General features: G+C 36.3%; 1 protein-coding gene across 11 annotated transcripts in view; it reads right to left on the bottom strand.

Annotated features, from left to right (window-relative positions):
- The window catches only part of SDCCAG8 (SHH signaling and ciliogenesis regulator SDCCAG8), a 124,638-nt gene that overhangs the window by 45,000 nt on the left and 62,416 nt on the right, over positions 1-17,222 (bottom strand). For all 11 annotated transcript variants that reach the window (XM_064509395.1, XM_064509396.1, XM_064509393.1 and 8 more), the window contains 2 exons: positions 15,369-15,477; positions 8,407-8,538 (listed from right to left, as the gene is read on the bottom strand). In XM_064509395.1, coding sequence (XP_064365465.1) covers positions 8,407-8,538; positions 15,369-15,477 — 241 coding nt within the window. The remainder of the gene's footprint in view (positions 1-8,406; positions 8,539-15,368; positions 15,478-17,222) is intronic.

Raw genomic sequence — 17,222 nt, 5'->3', positions numbered from 1 at the left:
ACAGTCTAGAACCTTACGTTATGCTGTTCTACGTCCCAGACACATTTCAGGGCTTTTTACGTTCCCAGTAGACAAGAGCATGAGCTTACTGTTAGTGAGCTGAAGGCTTTACTCCCAGAAGTTGATGGTATGAATAAGAACTATCGTAGTGTCTGCTTTGGAGAAGGCAAAGTATATCAAAGCAGTGGAGTCGAGGATATTCTCAGGAGTAGACAATAACCAGACTCTGAGCAGAAGAGGTGCCAGTTAGAGCACTGACAGCTGTTCAACAGAGAAGCAAACCCGGCTGTTTTTCCACCTCGCTCTTCTTTGGTTTATGCTATCCCTTTCCCGGATATTATTCTCTAGTTTCTAAAGCATAGAAATTGTGGTGACCAGCTGTCTTGATGTGCCAAGCGAACACAGACACTGTCCTATTCTCCTCTATACCTCCTTCCTCACATTGACTACATGGCTAAGCAATCTAAACAGATGCATTCTTGACTAATCCTTATAAGAAGGTAATTCAGACAACCACTGGCCCATTAATCTAACTTCAAATGCAAGAAAGGCCTACAACAGTTCTGAAGGAAAAGAATATATAAGCAAATTAAGGTAAACAAAAAATGTAAGAAACTGAAACGTAAATCAAGCCAAACAGATTCTGTCACATCAGTCCTAAATTCTTTGATAGCTGATTTTTTGATAAAGGAAATGCAATAAATCTTACCGATGTTAGCGTCAACAAAACATTTAATATCATGCCACAGCAGCAAATGTTAATTAAGCTAAGAAAAAGAAGATGGTGATTAATAAAGGAACTGTCAGGTTGATAAGTAACTAAAATAAGAGCACAACTGGTAGGAATAACTGAAGATGAGGAAGACCAAGTGGATTTCTTCTGGTTGAATTTAAACAGATTTTTGAGTATTTTGAATAATGACTCAGCACAAAAAGTGGGAGTGTGCTGATAAATTTGAGAGATGTCATCAGTTCAGAGAAGGACTGGGATACTGCACAAAAAGAACTAGGTGACTCAGAAGATTGGAATAGCAGAAATGGGATGAAATTTGATAGTACAAAATCTTAGACTAGGGACTTGGTGCATTCTGAATTCATAGCGAGAGCCTCTGCTAGCAATTTAAAATTACTTGGGAGGAAGAGGTCTGGGATGCACTTCTTTGATACACAAGGATTATCAGCAGCCAGTATTCTGCAGCTGTCAAAAAAGGCAAATGTGATCAGAGGATCCCTCAGTCAGGAATTTCTAGTAAATATATTAATTCCGCCATATAAGACACTGAAATAGCCTCATTCAAAACACTGTAGACAGTTCTGATTGCCCATATGCAAAAAAGATCAGTGACCACAAAACTGGGGGACCTGGAGAGCTTATTGCAGTATGAAGAACAAAAAAGGAAGGCTTCACTTAGGGATCAGAAGTAAGACTGAAGGTATATAACCATTGTCTATAAATACAGTGTAGGTTAAAAAAAACAAACAAAGAAACAAATAGGGAACAAAGAACTATTTACACCAATTTTAGCTCAAGGACAAATAGGTGCAAGTTACCACAAATAAGTTGAGGCTGAAAATAAGAAGGACCTAAACTAGTAGACCAGCGGTGCTGGAAACAGCTTTCCAAATTTGAGTCGCGAGGCTTAATGACTTTCACAATGGAGATCAATATATTCCCAAAGGAAAAGAATATTTATATATAGTGATAGCTTCAGTAGAATACAGTACTCAGTGACCTAGAACACACCTTACCAAGCATTATTAAGTTCTCTAAATGTGTACCTGAAAACTGTGAGCAGTATTTCTCTCTGCATGTCATCTGCCACTCAAGAAGCGTAACACCAGGCTTGCATATTATTTCACAGCATTTTCCGGAGATCCGGTATTTCACACTCTGTATATATTTTCAGGTTTTGTAACAACTAAGATAATGTTCTGCTTTCTATATATGCTGTTCAAGTAGCTGGGGAACAAAATTTTTAAAAGCAGTATTTGGGGGCCTTATATAATCTTATACAAATGATAAACTGTTTAAATGGAAATACTAATATAGATTACATGTATATAAAAGCATAAATAATATATGCATATATATACACACACAGTTTGAAGAGAGAGAGAAGGAAGAAAGATTAAATAGACGTATATATAATGTTTTATTTATTTTTATACATATATATATTCATATATATATATATATATATATATATATATATATATATATATATATATATATGAATGAAATAAACAAATACTGATCTGGAGAGGAAGAGGGAGGAAGAGATTTTAAGCATCCAGTTTCTATTCCAGAGCATGTGTACTGTGTGCAAACAGCCAAACACATTAAACAAAAGCCAAATACATTTTCAGATTCTGACAGGATTTGTTACATTATGTGCGTATATGTGTACACACACACACACACACACACACACACACACACACACACACAAAATTCTTTGATTATTTCCTAATAATATGTCTCTGGAGTATATGTTCCTCAGCCTACAACATGAATCTATCAAAACGCAATAAAAATTAAGTAATAGTGATAACCCCAAATTCTGGATAGAGCTGAGAGTTTTATCTGGCTGCACTGCAATGCAGGACACAGTGACCAGGGAGCTTTTTACAAACCATCTCCTTGAATGAACGGCTGCACAAACAGCTCAGTTGCCAATTTTTACAGCAATCCTGTTACAGTAAAGCCACACCAAAGATATGGGGGCATAAATAATGATGCTCAGGAAAGATATTACAGACAATATGTATGCTTATCTCTATTTTCAGTATAAAAATGAATGCATCCTAAACTAAAAAGCCACAATTTAATGGATTATTTATTCTATAACTACCTTTCAAAACAGATGATTGGTCTAGTCAGGAGATAGTAACAATTACTTCATTGTTACCTAAAAATAATACTAATCTGTCAATGCAATAAAAATAAGGATGACAATATATTCAACATAGGGATGGGGCAGGGGGAAGGGCTTTTTCAGCAATGGTCAAAACCAGGTTTTTCTACCCATCATTATTTCGGGAAGACACAAAAAATGCACTAGAGCTTTAGGCAGGAAATGTAAAATTTTTAATGCAACATAATTGCTTCAATTATCAAGAACTAATTTGAATTTTTTAATCAATTGATTTGCCAAAGAAATGCAAAACTTGTAATCAGAAGTGTAATAGTGACAGCAAATCAGCTATCTGAAAATAACACAATTTTCTCATACATACATGTTCACTCATACACTATCTTTTAGTAACAACAACAAAAAAAATTAATGGTGGAAAAACCCCCTTTAAAGTGTCAAACTGAATGTCATGTATTCTGCCCAACTCCTTGAGTGGTCCATTTAAGAATCCATTTTAGCTACTCTTCCAGATAAGGTTATCCATGAGAATCATACATTTCCCCATAGGTAGAAAACAAATATAATTTGTCACATGTTGTGCTACACAGACATTTCTGCACAGTTGCTGCACTTCACTAGAATGTCTGAAGGGGAAGACACCCCAGGTAGTTGGCTGCAGACACATCTCAGCAACATGGCACATAGCACAATTTGACACATATAGTCTTTATAAATCCAATGTCTATGAAGTCAAACAAATTTCCTTCTTATTTATAGTAACAGGCAAGAGCAGATCTCTGCCGTCTTGTTACACAGATGGTTATAACATTTTTGTAGTTAACTTACAACCACTGATGCCTGAGGAATAGACACACATCTGCCCCAAATTGCCAGTCCTGTAGGCTCTTCTTTTTAACTTTAGCTACCAAAAATACAGTTGAAATACATGTCAAAAAACCCCAAAAGACTATCACAACAAAAAGCCCCATACAAATTTGCCTAAAATGTATTATTATCGTTAATGTTACCCAGATTGAACGGTGATCATACACCCATTAAAGCTAAAAATATCAACTCTGATCACCAAAACGGAAGTTTCAGAGAACACCCATAGCCCCAGATTCCATGTACTGTACAAGCTCTGGAAAACAGTAATTAGAAGCTTCCAAATTCATGTTCTACTAAAAGCATTTTAAATGCACCACATACTTCATAAAAACTGTTGTCCATACATGCTTGCTTTCTTGCTGTCTGATATAAAGAAAAGGCAGGGATGGCTCATTGTATTAAAAGAAAAAAAAAAGAAAGAAAAGAAAAAAAAGGAAAGTTACTCAGATTTTCTTCTGCTACATAGAGAGATCACACTTTAAAAGAAAATACATACAGAGAAGAGCTAGCTATATTAAATTAAACGCTTCACATTTTAGACACTGGCTGTTCCACAGAAGAAAATATCTAAATAGATGAAGTACAATCAAATGCTTGCTCTAGGGGAAGAATAGATGCAGAAAAGCAAAGCCATAATTGAGCTTTGTACATCCCAGGAGTTCTTAAGTTCATCAAAAGCTTAAATAGCTATAAAATCCTGACCCATGGCAGCTTGATCAAATATTAGTTTCTAATGAATGTGTTCCATCAATAACACAGCTAAGCATATCCCTGTCTTTTGCTTCTTACTCCCCAAACTGGAAAACAACAGAGCTTGCGAGAGAGTGGATCTGCATTTATAGAATTGGCCTAATTACAGAGGTGATAAAGTGTACACTATACCTTAGAATTTGGTTTGGAAACATAAAAATTGGAGAGAATGAACCAATATTTTAAGTATCATTATTTAATCTATTTAATTTGAATTTTTCTTCTTCTGGCATCTATTTTTGCAGAGTGGGACGCAGCAAGAGAGACAAGGGTGGCTTAACCTTTTATTTTTGCTACATATTCTATTTACTCTTTGCTATTTTTCTATCTCAATAGTTACCTTATAAAAAAAAAATTTGCACTTCCTGCTACCTTCTAATTTCTACTATGAACGCACATATACAGACTGGGAATTTGCAGAATTTAATCATAAAACTTGCTTTAGAGTTTAAAATTGATACCACTGCTCTCTGCGCCACATAACAGACAAGAGTTCATTTCTCCAAGATTCAGATCTATGAAGTCACTGTGCTGTGCTGACCAGCTCCTTTCTAGTGGCACAGCAGTGACTCTATGCCACATGTTACCTAATATCTTTGAGATAATATATTTAGCCACACAAATACCTGTCTAAAATTAAAAGCACGTAGCTGAAAAAAAAATAAAAACAGGAACAAACTAACATGATTTATATTTAAAAGCAAAGAACTACAGGGTTGCTAGATTAATAACAATAAATGAACACCCCTTTTAAGCTCCACTGCAGTATTAACATGTCTCCATAGTAGCAGGAACTGCAAATTTTTAAGCTCAAGTTCATGGACATTTACTTCTTTTAATGCCATATTTCACTGAGCAAAAACACAGTGAAAGGGATAGATATTCGTATTACATTGAAAACATTGATTAAAAACCATCTTTGATGATTGCATTTTAAAGTAATCTTTTCTTAAAAACTTGTTATATCATTTCAGACAATATTCATATACAGCACATATTCAGAGAGAAAGATAGGAATGTCAGGAACGCAGGTATCACAACTGCCAAAACATTGCTATTCTAAAAGAAATTTTGATTGATCAGTTAGATCTTGCTCCTTTCACAAAATAGTTACATCAGGGCCTGTCATATTCTCATAGCAGAACACAAGCATTGACAGAGATTTCTTCTTAAATACAGATACCACATATTTTATTATATAAATGCAAACGTTAGGCCCCAAATTAATTCAAAATAATTTTGATAAAATAATTTTTCTAATGGGAGCTAGAAGAACAGCAGATAGAAAATTAGACAGGAAGCCACTACACATAATCGGGTAGCAAAAAAGACAAGGGCTATTTGTTGTAGTTGCTATACTTGCTGTTTTTCTTCACTTAGAACTGAATAGTCCATAGCCAATTTATAGCATTTGGGAACTGATACTGAAAAATATATTCAGGTTTTCACATGGAAACAAAAATCAAATTACATTGAATTTTTATGGCAGTTTATTATAGCAGCTTTGTCACTAATTACCTGGATTTTAAATAAATACAGTCCAAGATCATCATAAAAAAGATGTTAAAAGAGTACCCCCCCTTAAAATGCTAGTAAAGTATATTGGCCATGGTTCAAACACCTAGTAATCTCTGCCATATTTACATATCCTACAATATTTAACATGAGAAGCACTATCACTGTCCTGTTTTCTCTCCTTGCTGTCATCAAAACAGCAGCAGAAGGTAAGCCACTGCCTGCAGCATGACCACGCTGCTTTCAAACCACTTTTCTGTTCTAGATTAATGCTTTCAATCTTTTCTAGTGTATAATCACGGCTGGTACAGCAGAGCACAGGTCCAGTAGGTCTATTCCATTCTGACACAAAGGAAATGTTGTCCTAAAAACTAACAAATCATTCTTAAATTCAACTAGATGCTAATAATTCTACAGGAACAACTAGGAAAAAAAATGATTTTCCCCTAAAACTAACACTGCGCTTGGTCTTGCTGTGCCAGTGCAGATTGCAGTGGGAATGCCTACTTTGTAAGCAGAAAGGTGCCTCTGTATCTGTTTGTAGAAGTTTTAATAGCCTGTGTATGTGGGTAGCCAGCAGTCCAGCTAACCTAGCCTACCCATGAAAAGTAACGGTCTTGAGTCTGAAGCTGAAGAATTAATCTGAGTCACACTGCTCACATGTTAATAGTAAACTCGGATCTATTTTCCTGAAATTGATAGAAGATATACTAAGATACTGTGTACTTCCATGGGTACTTCGGGATCTCGATGATTTGAACTTTCTATTTCTCTGTTCAAAACTTAAACAAGGCTTTAATACTTCAAAGTAGATACAAATGCCTTTTAATGCCAAAACTTGTATATAATTGAAATATTTAATGAGTATACACTAATAATTTACAATATATCTATCCCTACTTTACTCATACCAGATGTCTACACAAACATTCTACAGAAGTTTGACAATTAAAACACTGAATCTTATTAAAATTTTCACTTTTAGGTTAGAGAAAATGTACATCATGTGAGCCTCTTTGTGAAAACTGCTGAACAAACACAATGAATGAACCAGTGCTTGTCCCCCAAAATGATAACTATCTACATAAGTAAAGAAACCAAAAGGGAGGTGAGGCCAGTGACAAGAGTACGTGGTTACACAGACCAGGGCCACCACCATAGCATTTGGAATTTCTTTATTCTCTGAGCTATAAAAGATGATGGCAATCTTGGGTTGCAGCAGAACAGAGTGAGGTACAGACAGAAATGGGAGAAGGAAGAGGAAAGGAGAACTGGAAGACTGAGGAAAGGCATGGAGAGCTTCCAAGAAACAGGTGATATGGACAGAGAATGAAGTGTTGGAGGAAAAAAGTCAATAGAAGAGAATGAACACACAAGACGGGATGCTTCAGTACGTGCAAGCTCTGTTCGTATCAGGTGGTCTGTGGAAGAAAACAGCAAGCAGAATTTTGCCCAGTCAGGACTCACTAGCCCAAATAAAGTTAAACTGCCTTTGTGCCTTTCATTACTAATGAGAGGTAGCCTGGATGACTGGGTTTGCAGAGCTGCCTCTGACCTCCCCCTGCTTTCTCCTCTCCTACTTTCCCAACCATGCCTAAGCACTCTTCAGTGTCTGTGATCTTCAGCTGCACAGAAATACAGACTGGGAAACAGAGTGAGAGAGTACAAAAGAACTTCCTGATACCAAGATTCATCCAGATAAAGAAAAGTTTCCACACTGATCTCTAAGGCCATCTAATACAAATTGCACAGCACAAGGCATTAGCTGTCTGGACACTTTGGCCAGAAGAGTCAAGTGCTCCATACTAGTCCTGCTGCAGCTGCTCCCAGTTGATCCTGAGGAAGCCATTGCTTCTCTCAAAGGCTATCTGTGCCCAGAAGCTGTTAATAGTACTCTGAATACTAAGATTTAATATGATTTTTCTGTTTATTCAAGTTATACATTATTGAGAAAGTTAAGATGGCAATACTGAAAAATATATCTATTACATGACAACACAGAATCCACATCTGTAGCCTACATTCACATCACTGAATATCCTCCTCTCTCCTCCTCCCCCTCTGCCTTTTTTTTTTTTTTTTTTTTTTTTTGAGTATGGTAAGACAATTCATCCAAGTTAAAGCAGAGAACAGCATAAGCAACCCACACACATATGTACTAGGTTTAAAATCTTTGGAAAACTATATTGTACAAGCTTTCATTTTATTTATCAAAAATGGCACAAGCAAAAGATGTTATAAAAAAAACTCCAAAGAATGGTTGTGGGGTAGGCAGGCAGTCATTTTCATGAAAGAAAGAGTATTACTTTCAAGCAAGCCGGTATCATTTTCCTATTTACACACCACAACAGGTACAGTAGATCATACCATATACTGACAGATTAACAGGACCTCCTACCTTGACTTCATCCTCTCATGCATTCTCCCATGCTGGATACATTGTTGCTCCAATTCATCATTCCTTTTCTGCATCTTCTCCAATCTGCCATGAAGATACTCTTTTTCCTGACTAAGCTGGTTGACTTCAGATCTACAGAAGTAAAACAGTGATGATGGATGTTGTCAGATTTCATCCTGCAGTGTGCCATCAATATGTGGCTTCAACATTTATAAAATTTCAAACGTATATATAATGCATAAACAGGCTATTACTAGAACTCACAGAAACAAAACACTGTTTCAAATAATTCTAAGAAGAAAGAACACAATGCTGAAGGCTATCTGGTAAATATGCCAATGGCAATTACTCAGTCATAGGTCAGCTAACTTCAGACAAATTTAACACGCATGCCATTTGATATCATGTGCTGATGTTAAATAAGATCACTAAATGTAAATTCATACTTGTTAAGCAACAATTTGGCCAGCATTGTGAAAACATATTTCAAGCTCTTTATTTGTAACATCTAACATCGAATTTAAAAAATGACTACTAAAATCTTGTTCAACCCTCACTGTACTGTACAGCCTGAAATCTCAATAGTGCTATAGTTTTAGAAACTTTGCTAAGAAAATAGGCCCAAAATACCATTAGAGATGCACCACTTTAGGAGGAAAATGAATAAAAGCTTAAGAAACAAGGGACGAACCATACAGGCTGTACATACTGATCTGCACAGCCCTTAAGAAAATCAGTCACTTCAGCAATTCTTACTCTTCATGGGCAAGCAGATTCCTGAATGACCTAGGACTGCTACTTGCTACATCTCTAACCATCAGCCCATGAAAAAATAGTCATGAGCTGTTTCTTAATATCAGGAAAAGATCTCAGATAAAATTGTGATAAAATATACATTATGCACTTGTACAGTTTAACTCTTCAGAAAAGGTTAATGAGAACATGTCAGAATCTGCTATACCATCAGAAAGTATGGATCAGAAGCAAGCAAATTTGTTTTATGGCATCTGCCACTCCAGACCTTGAGGTTAAAAAGCTCCAGAGATGTCTTTAAAGCATAAACTTAAATATGCTGCAGCTACAGAAGAGATACTTTACCTTCTAGGCTATTACAGAATGCAACAACAACTGACATTTAAAAAAATAAAACAAAATACAGGAGGGCTGGAATACTCTTCCTTCAAAAACATGCTGTTACACTGACAAGTCAAGTCTGGAAATGACAACATAATCTTTTCATATTTAAATAGGGAACAATACATGGTATCATCTGTGAATCTAAAAGAACTTAACAAGAGCAACTTTGAAAGATTGTGTCTATTGAATTTAACCTTGCGGTTACAGGTCTACCAAGGAACATCACTGAAAAATACATCAGAATCATGTACATCAAACTCATATGCAAAAGAGCGTCCTGGGCAGTTACGTAAAAGTGAAAAGGAAGGCAACTGAAGTCAAATTGTTACATCAATCATTTAACAGAAATGCTAGTAAGTGTGAAGTGTCAGCACTAGAAAAGTGTCGTCACGTCAACCAACCATTATCACACAGTATGAACGCAGTCTTTACTTGATACTGATATTGTCAGAAAGACAATGAGTGGATAAAAGCAAGGGTTCCTCACAAAGCAGCTCAACAGAGATGTCACGCAGATCCCAACCAAGTGATAACAGGGATTAAACTCATCTGCCATCTTGTGTTCCCTTCTTGACAGTAAAAGGCAACAACAGTATGTGCCCTGTGGGAATACTGTAAATTACCGTGTTTGTAGGGTTTCCCAACTGTGGGAGCCTGCTTCTTTTTCTTCATTTACATGTGACTGACTGATTCCCAGAAGCAGCAGAAGCAACTTTCAAAATAGTAAAAATCTGAAAGTTTTAAGGGACTTGTTCACTAATCTCCAGCACCTCTAAGGTGCAGGAATTCTTTCTGGAAGGATTAAGGCATTCAAATCCTAGGTACCCCAAAATAATATACTACTGAAAATTACCCTTAAGAAAAGAAAAAAAAAGTTCAATTCATTGAAAACATCAGTAGCATGATCTCTAACACCCAAAATACAGACCTAAATGCCTAATACTTTGAACCATTTTACTTGGGTTGCTCTCTTCTCCTAAAACACCTCTTCTGTAATTACAGTTGAACTTAGCACAAAAAAAATCAGTTAAAAGAGTATCTACACAACAGCCCTTACAAGTCTAATATCTCAGAGTTTGATCGCCCAGATTCAAGTATTTAATTCCACCAAAATTTTGAAGGACAATACCAGATGAAGGGCAGAATGCCTATCAAAATCAACATTAAAAAGTTCAGGCAAAGAAACAGCCAGTGACAAAGGTACATATGTTGGCTCTAAAAACAGAACACTGCTCTTGACACAAGGTTGCAGACCAAGAGTTTTCATTACCATCTGACATAAATTCCTTAGGTAACTTTGAATAGACCATTTATCTGGCTCAGTTTCCTAAAACTGATATAAGACAATTAATTCTATGTGGTTTTTAAATGACTTTGAAATTGTTAGTAACAAAAATACAGAAATATATAGAATTGCAATAAGCCTGAATAACCGTAGGTGAACATGACAACACATCTAAACTATGAGTTGCAATTCCACCCAGCCAGGTTCAGAGTAACTACCTCTGAATCACTCTGCTCACAAGCTGCCATACACCTTGGATGGAGGAGAAAGGGGCAGGCTCCAAGTTACGCAGTTCCAAAATTTTGAGACAGCCCACCCGCAACTCTGGGGAGCGACATAAGCTAGAAAAGCCTGTAAGTTGCGTGCTATGTCTGATGGATGCAGAGCATAAAGGTCACAGCACAGACATGCTGATGGCACTCCGCTGCAGCTACTCTGGGTCCAACAGACCAAGTTAGTGATGGGCTTGAACTGTTTCAGTGAGAAGACACTGAAGCATGCAGACATTTGGAGCATCACCATCTGAGCTGAACTCTGCATGGCGCTGCACTTCCACAGACTTAGGCTGGCCCCAGAGGTCATACAGTCATGGTACTGTATCAGTGTGTGAGCCAACAAGACCCCTATGAAATCAATATTATTTTAAAACTGCAAGGAGCATAGTTACAACTCCACATTAATTTGAAAATATAAAATGGAAGCTTGCTTGTAAGTAGATGTGTAATAGTGCTGCAGCTTAGCCAATTCTTATTTAATTGTTCAAAGTAATTGATGATATGGAGGCGGGGGGGAGGGCAACAACAAAATAATCATCTATACTTCTGGATTCATTCAACTACCAAAAAGCCTCAACTTCTGTTCAAAAACAAAGTTAAGTTTTTATCCCCCATCCTCGCTAAAAGAGTCTTGGAAAAAATTCAAGTTCATCCAAAAAATTCAAAACGTGGAGGCAAAGAACCAGCAAAGATTAAATACTCATAATTTAAACCAATCTTAGGATATTTTTAGGATGAGCTGATTTTTGAACACTAAGATGGCAGTGCTGCCTTTACTCCTCTGAACAATCTTTTGCGTTGCAGGACTTGGAGTCTCAGCATAGAGGTTGGCTTTTTTAAGCAGTTCTTTTCCTACGCTTAAAACCATTTACTTGTATAGCAATTACATATATGCTCCAAAATACTTCTGCTGACACAATGAGTATCAGGATAATAATTCTTCAGAAAACCCGTATATAATCCTTATGACTGATCCTGCACACAGATTCTGTTTCACATCTTTGTATTGCTACCTTCAACAAACATTTTACTCCCGGTATTGACTGCAATGACTGCAGTCAACCAAACATGCAGAAAAATAGTTCAGCCGGGTGTGTGTTCTTTACTTCAATTAAAGTCACACAGTTGGATGCCTACTGTTGCCAAAACAGTAATATAATTTATACATTATAGTCCAAACAGTAAAACTACACTAAAAGTCATTTAACAATATTTATAACACCATAAAATACAGTGTTAAAATATATGAACTGCAATATGTACCAAAATTATAAAATTTGTTTCTCATCATCAGTGATTAAAACCAGGATCATTGCTCTAGCTTCAATACTCACAACCCTGGTGACAGATTAGAATTCAAATCTTAATGATCAATTTACAATTAACAAGATAGAAGTGAAACAAATTAAACCAACCATTATATATAACGAGACCCAATGGACTCCCATTGTTCCCCTTAATTACAAAACGCAAATCACAAATACACAGTGGGCAGTGTTAAGCATTAATCCACAACCCAGAAACTCAGATAGTGACAATCAGAGGAAAAAAAAAGAAGAAAATAACAGAGAAGAAATCAACAAAGGACTGTATTTTTAAACATGCTTATGCATACAAAAACCTGCACAGACACTATTCGCTTTCTGTACAGCTTGAGGGGTTTATAATTTGTTGACATTGTCTTTCCGAAGCTTTTCTAATCCTAAACAGAGGCTAGCTCACAATAATGGTTCCAGCTTACATATAAACAAGAAAACTTCAGTTTAGATTTCTCAGAAAGCCTGTATGAAATATAAAAACATACATGCAGTTTAGAAATGTCCCACTTACATTGTGCAAATAAGTACTTATCACAGATAAATTTGAAATGCATCTTATTAAAAATGGACCTTTGAATTCCTATAAAGAAACAAAAATTTTAAATAAACTTACTATTGCATCTCTTATTAAAAACGCTGAGTGTTTTACCTATTAAACAATGGGGCTGATATTATGCAATTATTTCTTAACCCCCTGGAAACTAAGGCAGAAAAATCCCAGAAGTACAGTGAGAAATTACACAACTAGGTTCAAAATTCATATCCAGAAATGACATTTTTGTCCTAATCCTTTCTTGTGCCCTGGGACAGAAGTCTGCTAGTGTGGAGGTCAGGATCTCCACAGCAGCTGCAGTTTATGGTAAGGCCACTATGCAAAAAACATGGCAAAAATCTTTTCTGTGCAAATAGTGCACATTGAATAATCTATGCTGCTTCACGATCTGCTTTTACTGACACAGATATGAATTTATAAGATCTTCCAAAGCTGACACTGCTCAAAGCACAGAGCTAGAGGATTCTATCCCAGAACTGTAGTACTCCATTACCCTCCAGTGACAGTGCGCCAGGAAGACTGCCTTTAGGAGAGATGCTACTGAGATGCTACCACAGTCATTCATCTAAAACTCAGCTGAGGTCATTTTTCACATCTGATCTTCTGGCCACATCACCTTTCAAAGCCACCTATTGGCTTGCCATTTTCCACCACCACCAGTTCCTTTCTGCTCTCATTTCCATACATTCTCTCAGTTCTGCCCCTACCTGTTTGACCATTCTTGTATCTACCTGCAGCAGCTCCCACTCCAATGAAGGCAATCTCAAGCTACATTAGGGCCACTTCTTAAAGCTGTTATCAAATGTTCTTCCACACTGTTCCCTCTGCAAAAGATACCATTTCGTAGGGATCGAAGAGGGTTCCTTTTCCCCTTTTCAGGTTCCTGACACAGTGAGCTAATGCTGCTAGGTGGAGAAACACTTGGCAATCTCTGATATTTATTTTCAGAGAATAACGTGTTTTCACAGTATGTTTGCTGTCTTTCCTCCGTCCTTTTACAGTTACTAGTCTGTGACGGTGAGCTCTAGCAACAAAGTCTGTGTGCATTTTTATTGCCGGAATAATATGATTTGAATATTACTGTAAATCTATTTAATTTTGTATTACTTTAGCAGAGAAGCTCTGCTTTTTCAGAAGAAAATCCCATTTGCTTATCTCTGGAGTATCCACCACAACATTTTCAAGGAAAGAATGCTTACATTTCCACAAGTTTCTAATTCCTTCCCCAAACACTTTGTATGGGATTCATCTCACAACTTCAGCCATGTAACAGCTAGTCAACATTTTATATTCAGTGGAAAGTAGGCTGGGCAGTGAAAGGAGTATATGTGGGAAGCATCATACATGCCTGACATCTACTTATTCCCTTATGACCATTCATGGAAACCAGATACTGGGGTAGAAGAACCCTCTCCCTGACCGAGGGTGGCCCCCGTCATGTTACCTCAACAGGGTGACTAAATCCACCCACCAGAAGAAGAATCGTAACTTGAAGACCAATTCTGTCTTTGCCGAATGTTTTAGACAGTTTATCTGAAGTAAGATGAATCCTACCCCTAACTACCAAATTCACTTTGCATGAAATTTGCATAAGTTGCAGAATGCCAGCTCACCACATAACTTCTGTTTCCTACCCTAAATATGAACCTTGAAGAAAGTTTCAGCACAGAGATGAAATATAAAAAATAGAAAATCGAAAGAAAAAATGAAAGAATATAAAATCAAACTATTTATTAATACAGACTTTGAGGTGTGCAACTACAAAATTCTCAGTTATTTAAAACATGACAGTCCCGTCCTATAAGAGGTAACTTTGAAATAGATACCTTAACACTCTTGTATTTATTTTAACCATTTATTGCTTCCAGTTTTTGTTCTACTCCAGAATTTTTTTAATTGCTTTGCATTTAGAACTGCTATTGATTTTAATGAGAGCACCACAAAACAAGTGGTGGCAGAATCAGAGCTTTAATGACAAGCAATTTTGACAAGAATTTTTTCCAGAGATAATTATTTAGTATGTAGTATTGTGAATTTAAGTAAATAATTTAACCAACAGACTACAGTTTGGAGAACTTGAAGTTTTTAGTACTTTTCATATAATTTCAGATGAATTGATATTGTAGCTCTTATATTAACTGTTTTGTACTTTCCATATTAAGAATACGAACATCAGGAAGAATATAATAGTATGTCATTTTTTACTGGAATAGTAAAAGTAATTTGAATTAACTGCCAGAAACACCATCTGAAAAGAGGAAAATTAGAATATCTCTGGATAAAAATCTACATGTTTCTTAAATGGCATATGCTATATTCACATTGAGAAGCTGTATAATAGCTAGGACAAGATAAGTAATAATAAAAGGGATAGGATAAGAAAATATACTAACCTGTATTTTTCTGATATTTGCTCCAACTTTCTTGCCAACATACAACATTCTTCCTTTAATTTTGCTATGAACGTGTTGTGGGAGGTCAGCAACGAATCCAGTTCATTTACTAGAAATTATAAAATTACAAAACTAGAAATTTATTTCAAAACTGTAAAAATTCATAGAGAAACAATTTAACATATTCTTGATGTCTTTCTTCTAATCCTACCATTTTTTGGTATATTTTTCAAACTTTAGCTACCTGGGCAAGGGATTATAATATTAATCAGCATTTACCAAAGAAAGGCTATATGCCAGGATAAGCTAACCTAAAATGTTCTTTTCCACTAGTATCCACATGGCCCTGTCCCCCCCTCCTTCTTTTTTGCTATTTATCATTAGGACATTATCTTGTAAAGGGTAGCAGGTTCTCTGCTTCTGTAGAGATAATCCGATCCTATCAGCCCACTGTCCTTATAATCATTTTCTGGTAAAAGGTGGATGAGGCAGCTTCCTTTTGAAATGCACAGGGGTGTTAAACAGGCAATTTGATGCGACCATGGACTCCGATCTTGTGTGACAGGAATCAAAGACTACATATCTAATCTGGTGGTTTTGCTTTTTAGGTGGAAGTTCACCAATATTTCTGAGAGGAATAAGATTGGCAAACAATGGCCTAGCAGATCTTTTCTTGCTCAGCTGGTGTAGAGGATACACTGGAAATCCAAACACTCACTATGGTTTTCTTTTCTTTTTTTTTTTTCTTGACTTATTGTCAAGTTACAGGCACAGTGAAACCATTTTATAAAACCATTTCCAGTTACTATCACTTTGGCTGCACCAGAACTCATGACCTAGAAATCAAAGATCTTTACTGTTTCAAAATGAAGGTATTGCAGAATGAAGTTTCCTAATTTCTGCTTTTAAAATCACTCACAGAAGGACAGGCCATTGTTACCCAAATTTCTACGTACATGTAAGATCATAATAAACAAGGGGTTTTTTTATGTACAAAATAAACGTCTACCATCATTTTCAACTCCTTCTAATTCTATTAGAGATATAAAAAGCCATAGTCAGTCTTAATGTTGTTTCATTTTTGTATACTGCAGCAATTTATGCACCAGGAGGGGTAAATTACACATCTCTTATGCAAAATTACACTTGGTCATATACAGATGTGTTGAGTAGAGTAGGGAAAAATGATTCTGAGAACTTCTTTTCTTCTCCTGCTGTGGAAACAGCAGTAATAACGTACTTGTTTGCATTCTCTGAACACAAGCTAAGGTCTCTTGTAATGTGATAATGCCACAAAAAAAGGCAAAAATAAATTAGATGGAAGATGTAAATGTGTCTGCTACCTCAGGTATTAGCTGGCACTGCTTAGGAGTAACACAAGCTACATTTTTCTAAAGCTGTTGCAAGACAGGTGGATGAAAATGGTATTTCATTAAACATATGAATATACCATGTTCCATAAAAGCTGAAGCTCTTCTTTCTTTCCATGCTCAGGGGTTAGAGATTTTCTCTCTAAAAATTTCTCTTTTGTTTATAACTTGGACCTTTATTAGTATTATTGGCATAAAACTTAGCACTAGCAAAGAGGAGGTTTTTTGAAAGTCCATTTTACCTGCAGATTAAAGGTGAAAAGTCATCGATCAGCTAAGGCAATGCAATGAAGTCTCTTTTTATCAGAACCTGAAGTATGCAAGGGATTAAACATCTTTCTTCTAGATTGAGAGCGGGGGGGGGGGGGGACATACTAATGCTAAAAATGTTTGAGGCTGCAAAGATTAAATAAAGGAACATATCAATTTGGAGCCAGTGAATTACATCCAGCTGCGACAGTGAATTAAGAACCGATTAATGGCT

The sequence above is a fragment of the Dromaius novaehollandiae genome, chromosome 3 (assembly GCF_036370855.1).
Source record: "Dromaius novaehollandiae isolate bDroNov1 chromosome 3, bDroNov1.hap1, whole genome shotgun sequence".
NCBI lineage: Eukaryota > Metazoa > Chordata > Aves > Casuariiformes > Dromaiidae > Dromaius > Dromaius novaehollandiae.
Note: the sequence above shows the minus strand (reverse complement) of the source record. Positions and strands in the feature narration are given on the sequence as shown.